The sequence below is a fragment of the Salvia hispanica genome, chromosome 3, assembly GCF_029641045.1.
Source record: "Salvia hispanica isolate PSC_SH4W2 chromosome 3, Shi_PSC_v1, whole genome shotgun sequence".
Lineage (NCBI taxonomy): Eukaryota > Viridiplantae > Streptophyta > Magnoliopsida > Lamiales > Lamiaceae > Salvia > Salvia hispanica.
The window spans coordinates 53008734-53023204 of record NC_142694.1 but is presented as its reverse complement, the minus strand read 5'-3'; the positions used below and the strand labels follow the sequence as shown (position 1 = coordinate 53023204).

At 35.7% G+C, this 14471-nt stretch overlaps 3 protein-coding genes across 4 annotated transcripts; 2 read left to right on the top strand and 1 right to left on the bottom strand.

The window, feature by feature from the left end:
* The first annotated feature begins 317 nt into the window (after nucleotides 1–317).
* On the top strand, nucleotides 318–3889 carry LOC125212994 (uncharacterized). 2 transcript variants are annotated; one of them, XM_089067390.1, is made up of 3 exons: nucleotides 318–928; nucleotides 1141–1636; nucleotides 1904–3640. In XM_089067390.1, the coding sequence occupies exons 1-3, from the start codon at nucleotides 343–345 to the stop codon at nucleotides 1950–1952; spliced, it is 1131 nt and encodes a 376-aa protein (XP_088923516.1). In that variant the 5' UTR covers nucleotides 318–342; the 3' UTR covers nucleotides 1953–3640. The 2 variants fall into 2 exon arrangements, with proteins under 2 accessions (XP_088923516.1, XP_047969275.1); XM_048113318.2 differs by lacking the exon at nucleotides 1904–3640 and adding an exon at nucleotides 3647–3889 and having other exon boundaries at nucleotides 320–928.
* Nucleotides 3890–4101: 212 nt separating this feature from the next.
* On the bottom strand, nucleotides 4102–5790 carry LOC125212993 (glyceraldehyde-3-phosphate dehydrogenase A, chloroplastic-like). The gene is made up of 4 exons (XM_048113317.2): nucleotides 5532–5790; nucleotides 5146–5444; nucleotides 4822–5066; nucleotides 4102–4750 (listed from the first exon to the last, which is right to left on the bottom strand). The coding sequence occupies exons 1-4, from the start codon at nucleotides 5679–5681 to the stop codon at nucleotides 4248–4250; spliced, it is 1197 nt and encodes a 398-aa protein (XP_047969274.1). The 5' UTR covers nucleotides 5682–5790; the 3' UTR covers nucleotides 4102–4247.
* Nucleotides 5791–10909: 5119 nt separating this feature from the next.
* LOC125211467 (uncharacterized) lies at nucleotides 10910–13325 on the top strand. Its single transcript, XM_048111273.2, has 5 exons — nucleotides 10910–11065; nucleotides 11156–12088; nucleotides 12169–12274; nucleotides 12569–12768; nucleotides 12907–13325. The coding sequence occupies exons 2-5, from the start codon at nucleotides 11325–11327 to the stop codon at nucleotides 13178–13180; spliced, it is 1344 nt and encodes a 447-aa protein (XP_047967230.1). The 5' UTR covers nucleotides 10910–11065; nucleotides 11156–11324; the 3' UTR covers nucleotides 13181–13325.
* The last annotated feature ends 1146 nt before the right edge of the window (nucleotides 13326–14471 follow it).

The following is a 14471-nucleotide window of genomic DNA, read 5'->3' as shown; positions in this document are numbered from 1 at the left end:
TGCAGAAATTCAGTAGCGCATTTGCTTTATCGAAATGCTAACTAAGGACTTTGATGATTCAGTTATTTTGAGGCTTGTAATGCTTTACAAAAGGGAATGCTTCGGAATTGCTTAACACCTCAGGGACTAAGCTCTTTCTTTTTCCTTCTTTCCGACTTCGAGTTACTAAACTAAGGATATACCTTTCCACATGGGAGAGGTCATGAAAATAATTATCATGGGAAATACTAATTGGATAAGATGGATGTGATATTTCCTTTGTACTATCAAACTAAACGATATATTTATGGATTGATAAAATATAAAATCCACAATTATGTTGTCACATTCCTAAACACCAAAATGGAAGCACCACCGGAGCACCATGACCAAGGGCCGGAGTCATCAATCTGCCCCACTCCCTCCGACAATTTCGCCTACGTCCCCATCCGGTTCCCCGCCGTGAACCTCCCTCCCTCCCCCACAAACACCAGAGAGACCATCATGCGCACCCCCGTCCCCCGCGCCGACAAGGTGGACCCCCTCACTCTCCCCCACCAATTCACCGCCCCTTCTAAGCGAATCCGCTCCCCCGACGACCTCGCCACCTTCCACTCCTCCCCCTCCTTCCGCAACTTCCTCGGCTTCCTCGTCTCCCTCTCTGAATCCACCAAATCGCGCAAGCTCTCCGATCCCTGCCACGTCTCCCCCGTCCTCGAAACCCTAGCCTCGATTCTCCAGAAACTAACTGACTTCGTCCACGAAATCCCTCCGGCGCCGCAGACCGCGCGATACGGCAACGTCTCGTATCGCCTGTGGCACGAGCGGATGAGCGGCGAGGCAGAGGCCTTTATGCTCATGTTTCTGCCTCCTCAACTTCGCGAAGCTGCTACGGAAATTGTGCCGTATTTTACCGATGGATTTGGCAATGCTTCACGAATTGATTATGGTAGGAGATGCGTTTCTGCTATAACTTGAATTTTGTGGATTGCTACTTGTTTAGTTGATTTGATTGATGCCATTATTCATCTTAATTTGATTGCTACTTGTTTACTAACTGATGAATTGATCTGTTTAGTTGTTGATTTTAGTAGATTCTGTGTTAGCATCTAGTATCTGTTGGAAAGCTAAAACTGATGTGAGGATCTTCTAATTCTATAGGAACTGGCCATGAGACAAATTTTGCAGCATGGTTGTATTGCTTAGCAAAACTAGGTGTTGTGAGGGAAGAGGATTATCAGGCCTTGGTGTCAAGAGTGTTCTTCAAATACGTGGAGTTAATGAGAAAATTACAAATCACGTATAGCTTAGAGCCGGCGGGATCTCATGGTGTGTGGGGACTTGATGATTACCATTTCTTGCCATACATATTTGGGTCATCACAGCTGATAGATCACAAGCATATGAAGCCAAAGTCCATTCACAATGATGATATATTAGAGAATTTCTGTAACGAGTACTTGTATCTCTCCTGTGTTGTTTTTGTGAAGAAGGTGAAGAAGGGTATGTTTGCTGAACATTCACCTATGTTGGATGACATTAGTGGTGTTCCTAATTGGAAGAAGGTCAACAGTGGGCTGCTAAAGATGTATAAAGTAGAAGTTATGGAGAAGGTTCCTATTATGCAACATTTTCTCTTTGGCTCAATAATCAAATGGTATGTAGTGTTTAACTTCTTTTACAGTTTGATATATTGGAGTAGTACTTTGGATTACATTTGTGTTCATTTGTTCTCATCTTGTTTACTCTTTCATTAGCTCTTATTTAGAAATCTGTCCATTTTTAAAGCTAAGATTTAGAATATCTAATAATTCTATTGAATATCACAAGAAATGCTAGAAGTTATATCACCTAATATATGTTTCAGAATATTTTCGTGTGATTGGTAAATTCACTAAGTTGATGAATTATGTATGCAATGCAGGGTGAATAGTTTATTCCTATATACAACCTCATTCCAGGTTGTGTTCTAAACTACTTATTCAGATGACTTTTATACCTATTTACACTAAAGGAAAATTATTTGCATCAAGTTTCACCTTACATCAGCTTAAAGGCACAAAGGCTCCTGGAGCCTCAGGTGCTATGTTCAGAATGCACTTTAAAGTAGAAAAAAACACTATTCTAGAATATTTAGCTACAATTTGGTCTATATCAAGAAAAAATAACTATTCTAGAAATTTTGGCTACAGTTTGGTCTATATCAAACCAAAAGATTCAAGCATTGCTACAGTTTAGGCACACCTACAAGTGCAAATTACCCCTAGCTGCTACTCCTGAGTGCTCAAAAGGTATCCCGACTTCAGAGGCATTGCTTAAACTCGAACTTGTGATTTTAATTATGGCATAGCCACTCACCAACTTGGCCAGCCCACAGGGGCAATAAATTAGAGAATATTGTAAATCCTATTTTAGGATGATTGATTTGGATGCTGAAGATCTACTTCACGGGGTTCTGGAATTGCTTTTGGGGATTGAAAATATATTTGTGGATGATTATGGCTGATTTAATAGTACATGTGAAGGGATTTAAAGATCTGTGGTAGGAACTTTTTCTGACTGATGTGATAAATAAGGATTATAAGCAGAGAAAACAACTCCTAAAGCTATATTTTTAGTGCTAATTATGACTAGTTTGATAAATTATGAGAGTATTAGGCATAATTTTCTTTAGGGTTCATGTAAATTTCCTTTATTTGTTGCACATAATAAAGCGTATGTAAGCTTGTATCTCAATGAAGAAAGTTGAGAAATGAAGGAAAAAGTGCATACCTAGACTGAAAAGATCCTGCACCTTAGATGTGCAGCCCACTTGCTTCTCAAGGCATAAGGATTTGCGCCTGGACTCCTTTGTGCCCCGGGCTCACGTATCACACTACGTTTATTATTCATTTCATTACCAGCCAAGCAAGTGGCAATGTCTATACAGCCTTGATGGGAGTGAATTTATGGTTAGTTTCGGGAATATTAGCTTTAGAGTGGTTGAGAACTTGAGGATTAAGAACAAGGGGAGATTTATCTTGTGTTGGTCCATGTGTATCTAGAGTCAAGTTGTGTAATTGGAAATTCATGCCTGTTTCTGTAACAGTGACTCTATTATTTTGTGCATCTGTAAAGTATTCGGCGATATAAAATAGATCCTCTATTACGTTCTCTTGTTGGAACCATTCAGCCGGGGTTTTATTATATCTGTCCTTAACAATTGGTTTAGCTGCAAGCCAAAAGAGGTTACTGTACATTTTATGGCGGATGAAAAATGAGATTGTTCAAGTGTAAGGAATGAACATAATATTAATGGTGACATTCTGCATGGGGGAAAGGAATTTTTTCCTGTGATCTGAAAGGAAAATGTAATTGCTGAATGCGTATTTGTGCTGCGTGGTTTTCTCGTCTTTGAACCACAATCATATGAATATTCCGCCAAAGGAAAATTTATCCCTGCAAATCATACAATTCCACCATCTATAATTTGCATATCTATGAACAGTACTAATTCCCATTGGTATGTTTTCTTATAGTATTTAAAGTTCTTGTGCACATTTCGTTATTTTCATATAAATATCCTGCTTATCTGATCTTAATTAGCTGAAGACAACATTTGACTCGATGGCATTTTCATTATTCAAACAATTAGCATTGTTGCTTCACTCGCGTTCTCATTTTGCAGGCCGGAGTGAGATGCAATGAGCAGATTGTTTCTGAGTTAAGTTCTTGAGGGGCCTTATCTGATGCATACAGAGTCCAATTCAGTCTGCTGTTATTGCATTTTTGTGGATATAATGTGCCCCTGTTGAAACTATTGCCTTTGGTAACAACGGTAAGTTGTATATGCCTACTCTGTATTTTTGTAGATATTAGGAGTATTATATTTATTGTTATTTTTATTTTCATGCGGTTAACGTTTCCTGAATCATACTGACCATATGTTGAAATAAGATTTTAGTCGTATATGTGATTGTTCGAAGATGAAACACAAATTGTGATTGATCTGATCTGAAAAGTTTTAATTGTATTACAAGAAAACAGCTGATAAAATTGCAATGAAAACAGCAGATATTCAAAACAAATTAGTACATAAAACAGAATGAATCATTCATGGAGTGGAAGTGAAGAGACGTAACATATGCAAATAAATGTTGATCTTTATAAGAAAAGTGGAAGTATGTAACATATAGTAATAAGCAGGATGGAAAATTGTTTGCTTCAGCAATACAAATTCGAAATGAGACAAGAGTAGTCTACAAACAATAGAGAAAGAATCCCTCTCATCATTTCCAGTTGTTAGCAACAATATCAGCAAGATCCACCACCCTCTGTGAGTATCCCCACTCATTGTCATACCAAGCAATCACCTTCACCATGTCATCTCCCATCACCATGGTGAGCGATGAATCCACAGTGGAGGAGACATCACTGCAGCGGAAGTCGACTGAGACGAGAGGTTCATCGCACACGGACAGGATGCCGCTGAGCTCATTGCTGGCGGACGCCCTGAAAGCCTCGTTCACTTCCTCAGCAAAGGTCTTCTTCTCGACCTGCACCACGAGGTCCACCACAGACACGTTGGGTGTTGGGACACGAAGAGCAATGCCATTGAGCTTGCCCTTGAGCTGGGGGAGCACAAGCGCCACGGCCTTAGCTGCCCCCGTGGAAGTAGGCACAATGTTGAGCGCTGCCGCTCTGGCACGCCTCAAATCACGGTGGCTAGCGTCCAGCAGCCTCTGGTCTCCGGTGTAGGAGTGGGTGGTGGTCATAGTTCCCTTGATGATCCCTACATTTAGGATTTTAGATCAGGTCGATATGTTGGAGGATTAATGTAGTTTGAATGAAACAAGATCTCACCGAACTTGCTGTCAAGGACTTTGACAAATGGGGCGAGGCAGTTGGTGGTGCAGGAGGCGTTGCTGATGATGGTGTCGCTGTGGCTGTAGCCGTCAGCGTTGACACCAACGACGTAGGTGGGGATGTCTCCCTTGCCGGGGGCAGTGATGAGCACCTTCTTCGCGCCGGCCTGGATGTGCTTCCCGGCGCCGTCTCTGTCGACGAACACTCCAGTTCCCTCGATCACAAGATCAATGCCCAACTCCCTAATGCAACAGACAGAGGAGACTTAAACACAATTGCAAAAATACTAATCAGCTCAAAGGAGTTGGAGCAGTTACCCACCCCCAAGGGAGGTTGGAAGGGTTGCGGTCGGAGACGACTTTGATGACCTTGCCATCAACAGAGATTCCATCAGTGCCAACAGGCTTGACGTCGGCGTCAAAGATGCCGAGGGTGGAGTCGTATTTGAGGAGGTGGGAGGCCTGTTTAACACCGCCGGTGTCGTTGATGGCAATGACGTCGAGAGGGGAGTCTTTCCGTCCATGCCAGCATCTCAGGAAGTTCCTTCCGATCCTTCCGAAGCCGTTGATGGCCACTTTCAGCTTGGCCTCAACCACTCCCCTCCTGTTGCCTCCACCAACCTTTTTTTTTAACACAAACATATGAATATCATCATTTTCTTTCAATGCATTGATATAGATAAGTTAGTTAAGATTAGGATAACTGACAGCGGAGGTTTGGAAGGCGATGACGGAGACGAAGTCCTCGTTGGTCCTCTTGGCGAAGGGGAGAGCAGCGGAGGAGGTGCGGAGGCCGGAGAACTCGGAGAAGCCCTTGCTGCAGCCAACCTGCAGAGATGAAAGAGCAGCAGAAGCCATGATGTGGAATTGATGGTAACAATGCAACAGGGGAATCAGATGAGGTGGAAGATTAAGTAGTGATGAGATATGGTAAGTTTATGGAGAAAGAGAGTGGATCAGATTTTTGATAGCCTCTCGCCTCATTGTATGGCTGAGCTTTTCGATTGTCTTACTGTTTCATGTCTATGTGTGACTTAGATCTCTTTTTTCTTTTCTTTTTTTTAGTTTTTGTTTGTTTTTGGTTTTCTTTTCTTTTTCTCCTTTGTCTTCTCCTATAGCCCAAATAAAATGAATCACCTGAGGTATATTTTGGCAGGTTTGGATGCACCATGCATTAAAATCTTAATTGATAGTATAATTTATAATTGAGGATTTATAAGCTACAAATGGATTTACTTAACACGAGTATTTGCATGTGAATGAGCTCAATTAGAATGCACCATTCTAATTAAACTATGAATAAATAAGTTCTAACATAAGAATGATGAATCAAAGATTATACAGGGCAATATTCATGTTGCAAAATTAAAATTATGTATCAGTACAAATAATACTCTCTCCATCCGATAATAAACAACCCATCTTTTTTATCGGCTCATGTTTTAATAAATTACTTTAAAAAAAAGTGGATAAAAAAGTTTGTAGAATTTGAATCTTATTTTTACATGTTTGTTTTATAGCAAATGTGAGGTGACTTTGCAAATATACAGTAAACTAAAATAAGATATTTATTGATAGACAAAAAAAAGTAGTAGTAAAAAATAAAATTGGACATTTTGTTGTGGTGAGAGAGAGAATGGTAGTACTCTCTTTCACCGTAGAATCGGATTGATGCGATTGACGTTTACGATTCGAAATTCTGGCTGAGGTTTACGATTCATAATTGGGCTTTATAAAGCTGCAAAATTGGGCCAAGCCTCGTTGTTGATATATCCTGGGGGAGCAAATTATTTACATAAAGGTGCAAGCCCATCAAACTAGAGTACAATTATTCTACTATTAGGCTTTATTTTACTAAGTATTTGCTAAAAGTAAAAGAATATGAACTTTATTTGACTTTATACAAACTTCAGTAGAATCTCATTCGATCAAACAAAAAAATTGGATTTTCTTGTGTCAAATAAAAAATTCATGCCACTCGATAGTGTAATTACCATTCCGACAATTTGTATTGTCAGCATTAGATTCTTTTCCAATTAGAGCATCTCTAAGGGAAAGGATAAATAGAGATAAAGAAAAATAACTATTACCATATTTACCTCTTCTTGATAAAATATTATGCTCCACTGGAAGATATATTTGGGGAGGTATTATACATTCTTTCATTTTGAGAATGTATCTTTACCTCTTCTTGAAAGAAAAAGTAAAAAGTTAGTTATTTTTATTTATCTTCTAAATTTAGCTTCTTCTTTTGAAGTACATTACTTTGTAAGAAGGTATAATTACCTTTTTGAGAAGATAAATATACCTTCTCAACTTACCTTTTCCTCTCGAAGATGCTCTTAGGTCAATCCGGTTCATTTAGAAGGAATTTTGTTTCATCGAATCTATCTAATTCGATTCTATTAAAGTTATATAAATGATGTGGTACGTGTCACATCATTATTTATGTTTATATGTTACCATCAATCTTATTTTTTCAAAATGAAAAATTTGAAGATCCGCTTGAAAAATGATAAGGACAAGGGAAAGACTGAAATGGCTTCAATTTGTCAATTAAATGATTAAGTCAATTTGATAGGCTTTTTCCATTATGAGTGAAAATAAGACCCCTTATTAGTCAGGTGAAGTATTAAAAATCAGTTACTGATTTTTTACTTTTATAATCAAAATTTGATTTTTGATGTCGAAAATTTTGTTCTATCTTGTCATTCTTTATTACATAATTTTCATTTATAGAGCTAATGATTTTACCTCAATAACTTTAAATTTTTGTCTATAAGAATGGATATATGTTGTTGAAGGCGAGTCGTAATTTCCAAGCTACGTATTTTGACGTCACATTTGAGCAGGAAAATGAGAGTTTCAACAGCGATGATATTTATGGCGCGATGTTAAAATTACTTTTGCGAGACAATAAAGAATATAACGTCAGAGGAACAATGAAGACAAAGTTAATTGGATGTATTGTTACCAAATTTTGAAATATATATTTAGTGCATAATTTGCAATGAAGGTTATTTTACTTACATGCCAATAGCCTATTTTAGAACATACTTTGATATGGATCTTGTCGATTTACAATTTGTATCAATAAACGTATCAAACAATTTTCTGAATTCTGTTTTGCAATGAAGATTATTGCCACGTCTGCAAGAAATAATTTGCTTGGGAAACTTTATTAGTGTTCGAATTCTGATGACATTTATTTAAATTTAGAATTGACGATATGTGCATGATACGAGTGTTGGTAGATGTATATAGTTTTGTTAAAATTCATAATTTTTGTCGATGTTGTTTTGATTTTGATGTTGTTGTTTTGTTTTGAGTTTTGAGGAAAGTAATTCGCAATAATATAAACATCAAATAATAGGAGTAGTAGTTTTTAGAGATTTATGTTGAGGGTTTGGTTTGTGTGAGAATGTAACGTTTCTACGAAGGTATTATTATTATTGTTATTATTAATTTCCACGTAACTTTAATAACAAATTTTTAAAACATAGGATGCTTTTTTTGGATTTTCTTGTCGCTAAAATAGATTAAAATAAAGAAACGGTGAAAGTTTTCTTATATATGTACTCTTTCATTGTAGTAATTACAATTTACACACATAATGTATCTTTATTTTTCTATTACGCCATAATTTAGCATGCCATGCAACACTTCTTTTAATGACAAAAATTGCACTCCGCTACATTTTTTATTGACTTTCGATGGGCTATCCACTAAAACATTATTGTTCCACTCGTGGATGCCTTTCTTATTGATAATATGGTATTATAAGTAAATTCGAAAAGTATATTTCGATCTCTAAATCTTAGTATAATATTGTTCATTAATTTATGTGGCAATTCATGCGATCGATAATAACTCCAAAGGTGTTATGGACAGATAAGACAACACGTCCTTCTCATATCGAATATCCACATTATATTCTTCAATAAAATTCTTATTCCCGTATTCTATTTTCCAGAATTTTCCATCATTTTTGGATGCTAAAAATGTATATTTTCGATAGTGGGAGGTTCTCGACCATAAACTAATTCTGGTATATATAGTAGTACTATTAATAATCTCAATTGCTTAAGACCAAATAAATTGAAATGTAAGTTAAAATTACATACTTTATTTGTATTCTTACCGAAGATTTTAAATAAATGAAGTGACGCAGTATGTTTTTATATGGAAAACTGATTGCCTCTAAAATCATGAAAAATGTAGTAATTTTCTTTATGTATTTGTCTAACACCTTTCGGATTTTAATTGTCTAACACATATCACGAAATTTCAATCGTCAAATAAAATTAGGGTTTAGGGTAGGGTCAAAACGAAGTCACATTTGCCTTAATAAAAAATCACGTTAAAACATTGTAATTTTTCATTTTGAATTAAAAACGGATAAAGACAAACCAAAAACTTTACCAACATTTGTGATTTACAAATAATTAAGTCTTTTCATATTGTTCCATCCCAAACTCTACACTGCTACTAAATTACATAATTTGATTTAGTAACAGTATAGAGTTTGGGGTGAGACAATATGAAAATACTTAATTATTAATAATAATAATCGTTATTAGTATACTAATATCTGATTATTATTACTAATATTTAGGTATGCCCACTAATAGATTTTATTCGAATCCAAGTATGAGATATATACTCATTAATTTATTTGTTTAAGTTTATAAAAATACCCAAATTATCCAAAAAGACATAACGCATGTTTTTAAATTACCCGATATCGTAAAGAATGTGTGATTCAATTAAAATTTGGAGGTCAAACCACTCCTAAATGGCTAAATCAAATTGCAACACAAAGAATGTGTGATTTCATCCCGATGAGATCGATATCGTAAATTGTAACACAAATATTGAAATTATTTAATAATATTAATGACGAAAGTGTATGAACATATATTATGGCGGAAGAGATCACCTCATACATTGCATAATACATTTTATAATACACTACTAAATATTTGACAAGCGTATCCCATTTTATGATAAAAAAATTATTTCTAAAAATTATTTTCTCAACTTTCTCACTACTATATCTAATCAAAATAGTTTTGTTATTTCATTCACTTTTGCTTATTATATTTAATCAAGAAGTTACGTAATTGGTGTTAAAAATATTTAATAAGTCAAATTTTATTTACTTCAAAATATTTATATAAAAAGATTAAATTTTCATGGATTCCAAAAATTTTAAAAATTTTCTTTTTATTTCTTTCTAATTTATTTGAGATTATTTAATTATTAATATCCATAAAAGATGCCGATCTTATAAAAAAATATAATTAACTAGAATTTGACCAAATTTCATGTTTTATATAGCTATTATTAAAATAATATACTCTAATAAATAATTTCAAAATTTTAATTAATTAAATTTTTTTTTTACATAATTAGTTGATTATATTATAATGAGACCGAATTTTTAAAAAAGTATAGTCAACTTTATGTCTACTTTTTTTAACTTATTAAAATTTTGCAATTATTTTTATTGAATATATATAATAAAATTTTATATTATTTTTTATTTTATTTTATATTGAGCTAGTAGCTATACAAAACATAAAATTTGGTCAAGCTTTAGTTATTACAATTTTATATAAGAGTGACGTTCTTTTAGTGATATTAAAAAGTATACATCATAATATAATAAAAAGAAATAAAAAGGGAAATTTTTGTTATTTATATATTTTAAAAATAAAATTTGACCGTGATATTTTTTTAACAAGAATTTAATAAAACTATTTTGATTAGATATAGTAGTGAGAAAGCTAATGAAATAGTGTCTAGAAATAACTTTTTTACCATAAAATAGGATACACTTGTTAAATATTTACTAGTGTATTATATAATGTATTATGAAATGTATAAGGTGATCCCTTCCGATATTATGGGGGAATGGAATTTGCCCACAACCTTGACGTGGCGTGCAACTGCACCACACCTTATATTCACATAATTTTGGAAACCTTAAAAAGGGGAAAAGGATATAACTTTCGTTTACAAACCTTAAAAAATGGAAAGAGAATTAATTACGTTTATTGCCTAAATTTGCGTATATAAACGTGTGAAATTCGGTTTAAATAGCCTTGTTTCACAACGCGTTGAAGAACATTACAAATTTTGACTCTGCGCATTCTACTCTCCTTTGGGCTGTCATTCAAATTGACAGCCCGTCGTTAAAATTTCTCCGATCCCATAACAAAACCCTCTATCAAATTCAGGTAATTCATCTCACCCTCTTCAGATTTCGCCAATCCAATCGCTGTTTTCTGCTGCATTTGGGACTCTATTTGATTATTGATCTTGCGCAGGTTGTTGTTCCCTGCTTAATTGGAGGCGGGGTTGTTCAATTTGATCTATTCTTTTCAAACACATTTTGATTTTGTTACCATCAACTTGTAATTTCTCTAGGGTTGTAAACGTAAAGATTAAATTTTTCCCCATTCTTTTGTGAAATTGGCATGATTAATTTGTGAGAAGATGATGGGTTCGTTGTCCGGAATCTTGCAAAGGCCGGTTCTTGCGGCGTCTGCCTTAGCTATAGCCTCTGTCTCAGCCGATTGCTATGACAAATTGTGGCCGTCTAAATCATCAGACGCTTGTTCTTCCTTAGAACAATCGAGCCCTTCATGTTCTTCTACTTCCCTTCCATTAGAAGAACTAAATTCATTGTGGGTGTCGAAAATTTCGGTTTCTAGGTTATCCCAATTGTCGTTTGTGGCTGGGATTCGAGTCCCTGTGCCTAATGTGCACATACCTATCCCCTCTAGCAATGTTAATTCTAATTCTAATGCTAATTATTCTTTTGTGGCATCGTCGCCAACCTTATTAAATTCATATCGGTCAGCCGATTTGGCAAATTCCGCCAAGCCGGCTGCCTATACGTATAGTGCCCCAGCACTGCCATCGGACGTTTTATATAGATGGCATTTGCCTGATCCTAGGGCAATTGATGTATCTGGAGAGTCGGATTGTTCGTCTGCAAAGTCTAGGACTGTAGTGGTGTTGCTAGGATGGTTAGGTGCAAAGCAGAAGCACCTTAAGATATATGCGGATTGGTATACTATGAGAGGGTTTCATGCCATTACGTTTACGTTCCCAATGTCGGAGGTGCTTAGGTATCAAGTAGGGGGGAAGGTTGAGCACGATGTGGAGTTGCTGGTGGACCATCTTGCTGATTGGTTGGAAGAGGAGCATGGCAAGAATTTGGTCTTTCATACGTTTAGTAACACAGGATGGCTCACGTAAGTAGGCTGTGGATGTGTGATTTGATATAAAGTGATTGGTGAGAAACATATTGATGTATCTTGTCCTCTTCTTGTAGGTATGGTGTTATTTTGGAGAAGTTTCAGAAAAAGGATGTAGATCTAGCGGATAAGATTAGAGGTTGTGTTGTAGATTCTGCTCCTGTTGCGGTCCCCGATCCACAGGTACAATTGCTTGTCTAATTGAATGAATTGAAGACACATTGATGCCATTTTCCGGACATATGTTGATATTTCATTGGGTTTTTCTTGTCACCTCTGTTTTGTGGAAATATATATATATTGTTGATCTTTGTTCAATAATAATAACCAATTTATTGCCAGGCAGCAAAGAAAATGGACTATTAGAATGCATTTTTTTCGTACAAGTGATTGCTTTAGTTTCTTGAGTTTCGATGTTTGATTGGATGTAGCTCATATTATATTTCCTCCATTGACATGCCTTGTATATATTTGTAGGTTTTTGCCTCTGGCTTTTCTGCTGCTTTTCTGAAGAAGAATAGTGTTGCAACCAAGGGTTCCGGTACTGAGCCGAAGACAGGGGTAACGATTGGAAACAGAACCACCATCGAGGTCAAACCAGGCATGGCTGAGGCAGCTCTGCTTCTCCTTCTCGAGAAGGTCTTTGGAGTAGTTCTAAATCATCCTTCCATAAACAGGTATTGCTAATTAATTTCATTTCATCTCGATTCGTGTATTATATATTCCGTTGCTTGCTTCATTTGCATACACAATGCTCGGCTTGTTCATCTAGTGACAGCGTTTTGAGTTGTTATGCTGTTTTTTTGAAATCACAGGAGGCTTTCCGATGTGATGAGGTTGCTAACATCGGAGCAACCAAGGTGTCCGCAGCTATACATCTACAGTTCCGCTGACAAGGTGATCCCAGCAGGGTCTGTGGAGTCCTTCATCGAGAAGCAACGGAGAAATGGGCGCGAGGTCAGAGCGTGTAACTTCATCTCGACGCCCCATGTGGATCATTTCCGGAATCAACCAGAACTCTATTCTTCTCAGCTCACTCAATTTATGGAGGATTGTGTGCTGAGGAGCTGCAAACCTTCTTCTTCTTAAATAGGCTTTTTGATTAATTTTTTACATTCTTTTAAACGTTGAAAATCAATCCATTCATTATACCAATTGTATGTATACATTTTATTCTTGTACGAGACGGTAGTTAACAGATGTTCATTGAAAGCACGGAAAGTGTTTATCATAATTTTGTTTTTGTAGTATGTTTTTTTTTTCTTTTTAAGTATTAGTTATTTAGCCAACCTCAAAAAAAATAGGATGGAATAAAATAATTGAACTCGATCTTATATCAGACACCTTGCTTATAAATATTATGCAATGAACTTATTTTGTATCTTATGTTCAGAACAATCCGATTGGAGTTCACTACACATTCAAAACTCCTTATGTACATATTGCAACCTAGTAGTACTTGATTTGGGACAAGGCCAGCATGATAACATGTCTTCTAACATAAATTATGACATAGGCTCGACCACTTGGGTGAATTTGAAGAATACATGAGCCTACATTATAGAGGACACACGCATTGTATTCTTGAGGTTGGTCCAAGTGGTCGATTAGGCCTACATTAAAGGCATGCCTTTACACGGGCCTTGTCCAATCAGATCCCATCCTGGTATGTAAGAAGATGCTCATTGACCCCATCCAGGTAAGTATGAAATAAGATGGTCCCTGAAATCTCTCTCTATGATTAATATGCAAACGGAAGGAAATAGACAAACATGGAACTAGACCATTTAGAAAGGCCCTACAACGTCTAAATTAATCCATCACTTTACTTTCTGTCGGATTGTTTGAGGCTCCACTCGTTATCGATTCATCAAATACACTTGAAATGAATTGGTGCAATAATCTTAGCTAGGTTAACAATCTATTCGTAGGCAAAGGGAAAAGGGAAATGGGTTGTTCTTGAATTGGATGGATGAGTCAGCTTTGTGTCATCAAATACGAAAAGTGAAGATAAGATATAGTAGTATGAATTTCTAAACAATCTTTTTAATCAGAAAGTAGGTGCTTTGCTTTGCTTTTTATACTTTTCTCTGTAGTTATACAACTGCAAAAACTACAATTCAATAAGGACATGCAGTACTATGATCACAAGTTTAATTTGCTTATATAATGTAATAGGTGATAAAATTGGTTTTGAAAAAATTATGTTCCATAGTTGGCATTGTTCACGTTAAATATTTTTAAAAAACAACATAAATAATACATGTTAAAGGATAACTTGATTTTGATTTTTAATTAATATCTATATAGTCAAATTTTGATTTTGACAAATGGAAGTTGGGCACCATGTATAAAGAAACTTTACATAAATATTTTTTTA

Excerpts from the sequence above, each read along its gene's own strand:
- LOC125211467 (XM_048111273.2), top strand. The coding sequence starts at position 11,325 with ATGATGGGTTCGTTGTCCGGAATCTTGCAAAGGCCGGTTCTTGCGGCG. Across the intron at positions 12,089-12,168 it reads AGTAACACAGGATGGCTCAC|GTATGGTGTTATTTTGGAGA; the intron begins GTAAGTAGGCTG and ends CTCTTCTTGTAG. Across the intron at positions 12,275-12,568 it reads TTGCGGTCCCCGATCCACAG|GTTTTTGCCTCTGGCTTTTC; the intron begins GTACAATTGCTT and ends ATATATTTGTAG.
- LOC125212994 (XM_089067390.1), top strand. The coding sequence starts at position 343 with ATGGAAGCACCACCGGAGCACCATGACCAAGGGCCGGAGTCATCAATC. Across the intron at positions 929-1,140 it reads TGCTTCACGAATTGATTATG|GAACTGGCCATGAGACAAAT; the intron begins GTAGGAGATGCG and ends CTAATTCTATAG. Across the intron at positions 1,637-1,903 it reads TTTGGCTCAATAATCAAATG|GGTGAATAGTTTATTCCTAT; the intron begins GTATGTAGTGTT and ends TATGCAATGCAG.
- LOC125212993 (XM_048113317.2), bottom strand. The coding sequence starts at position 5,681 with ATGGCTTCTGCTGCTCTTTCATCTCTGCAGGTTGGCTGCAGCAAGGGC. Across the intron at positions 5,445-5,531 it reads TCGCCTTCCAAACCTCCGCT|GTTGGTGGAGGCAACAGGAG; the intron begins GTCAGTTATCCT and ends TTAAAAAAAAAG. Across the intron at positions 4,751-4,821 it reads AGTCCTTGACAGCAAGTTCG|GGATCATCAAGGGAACTATG; the intron begins GTGAGATCTTGT and ends TCCTAAATGTAG.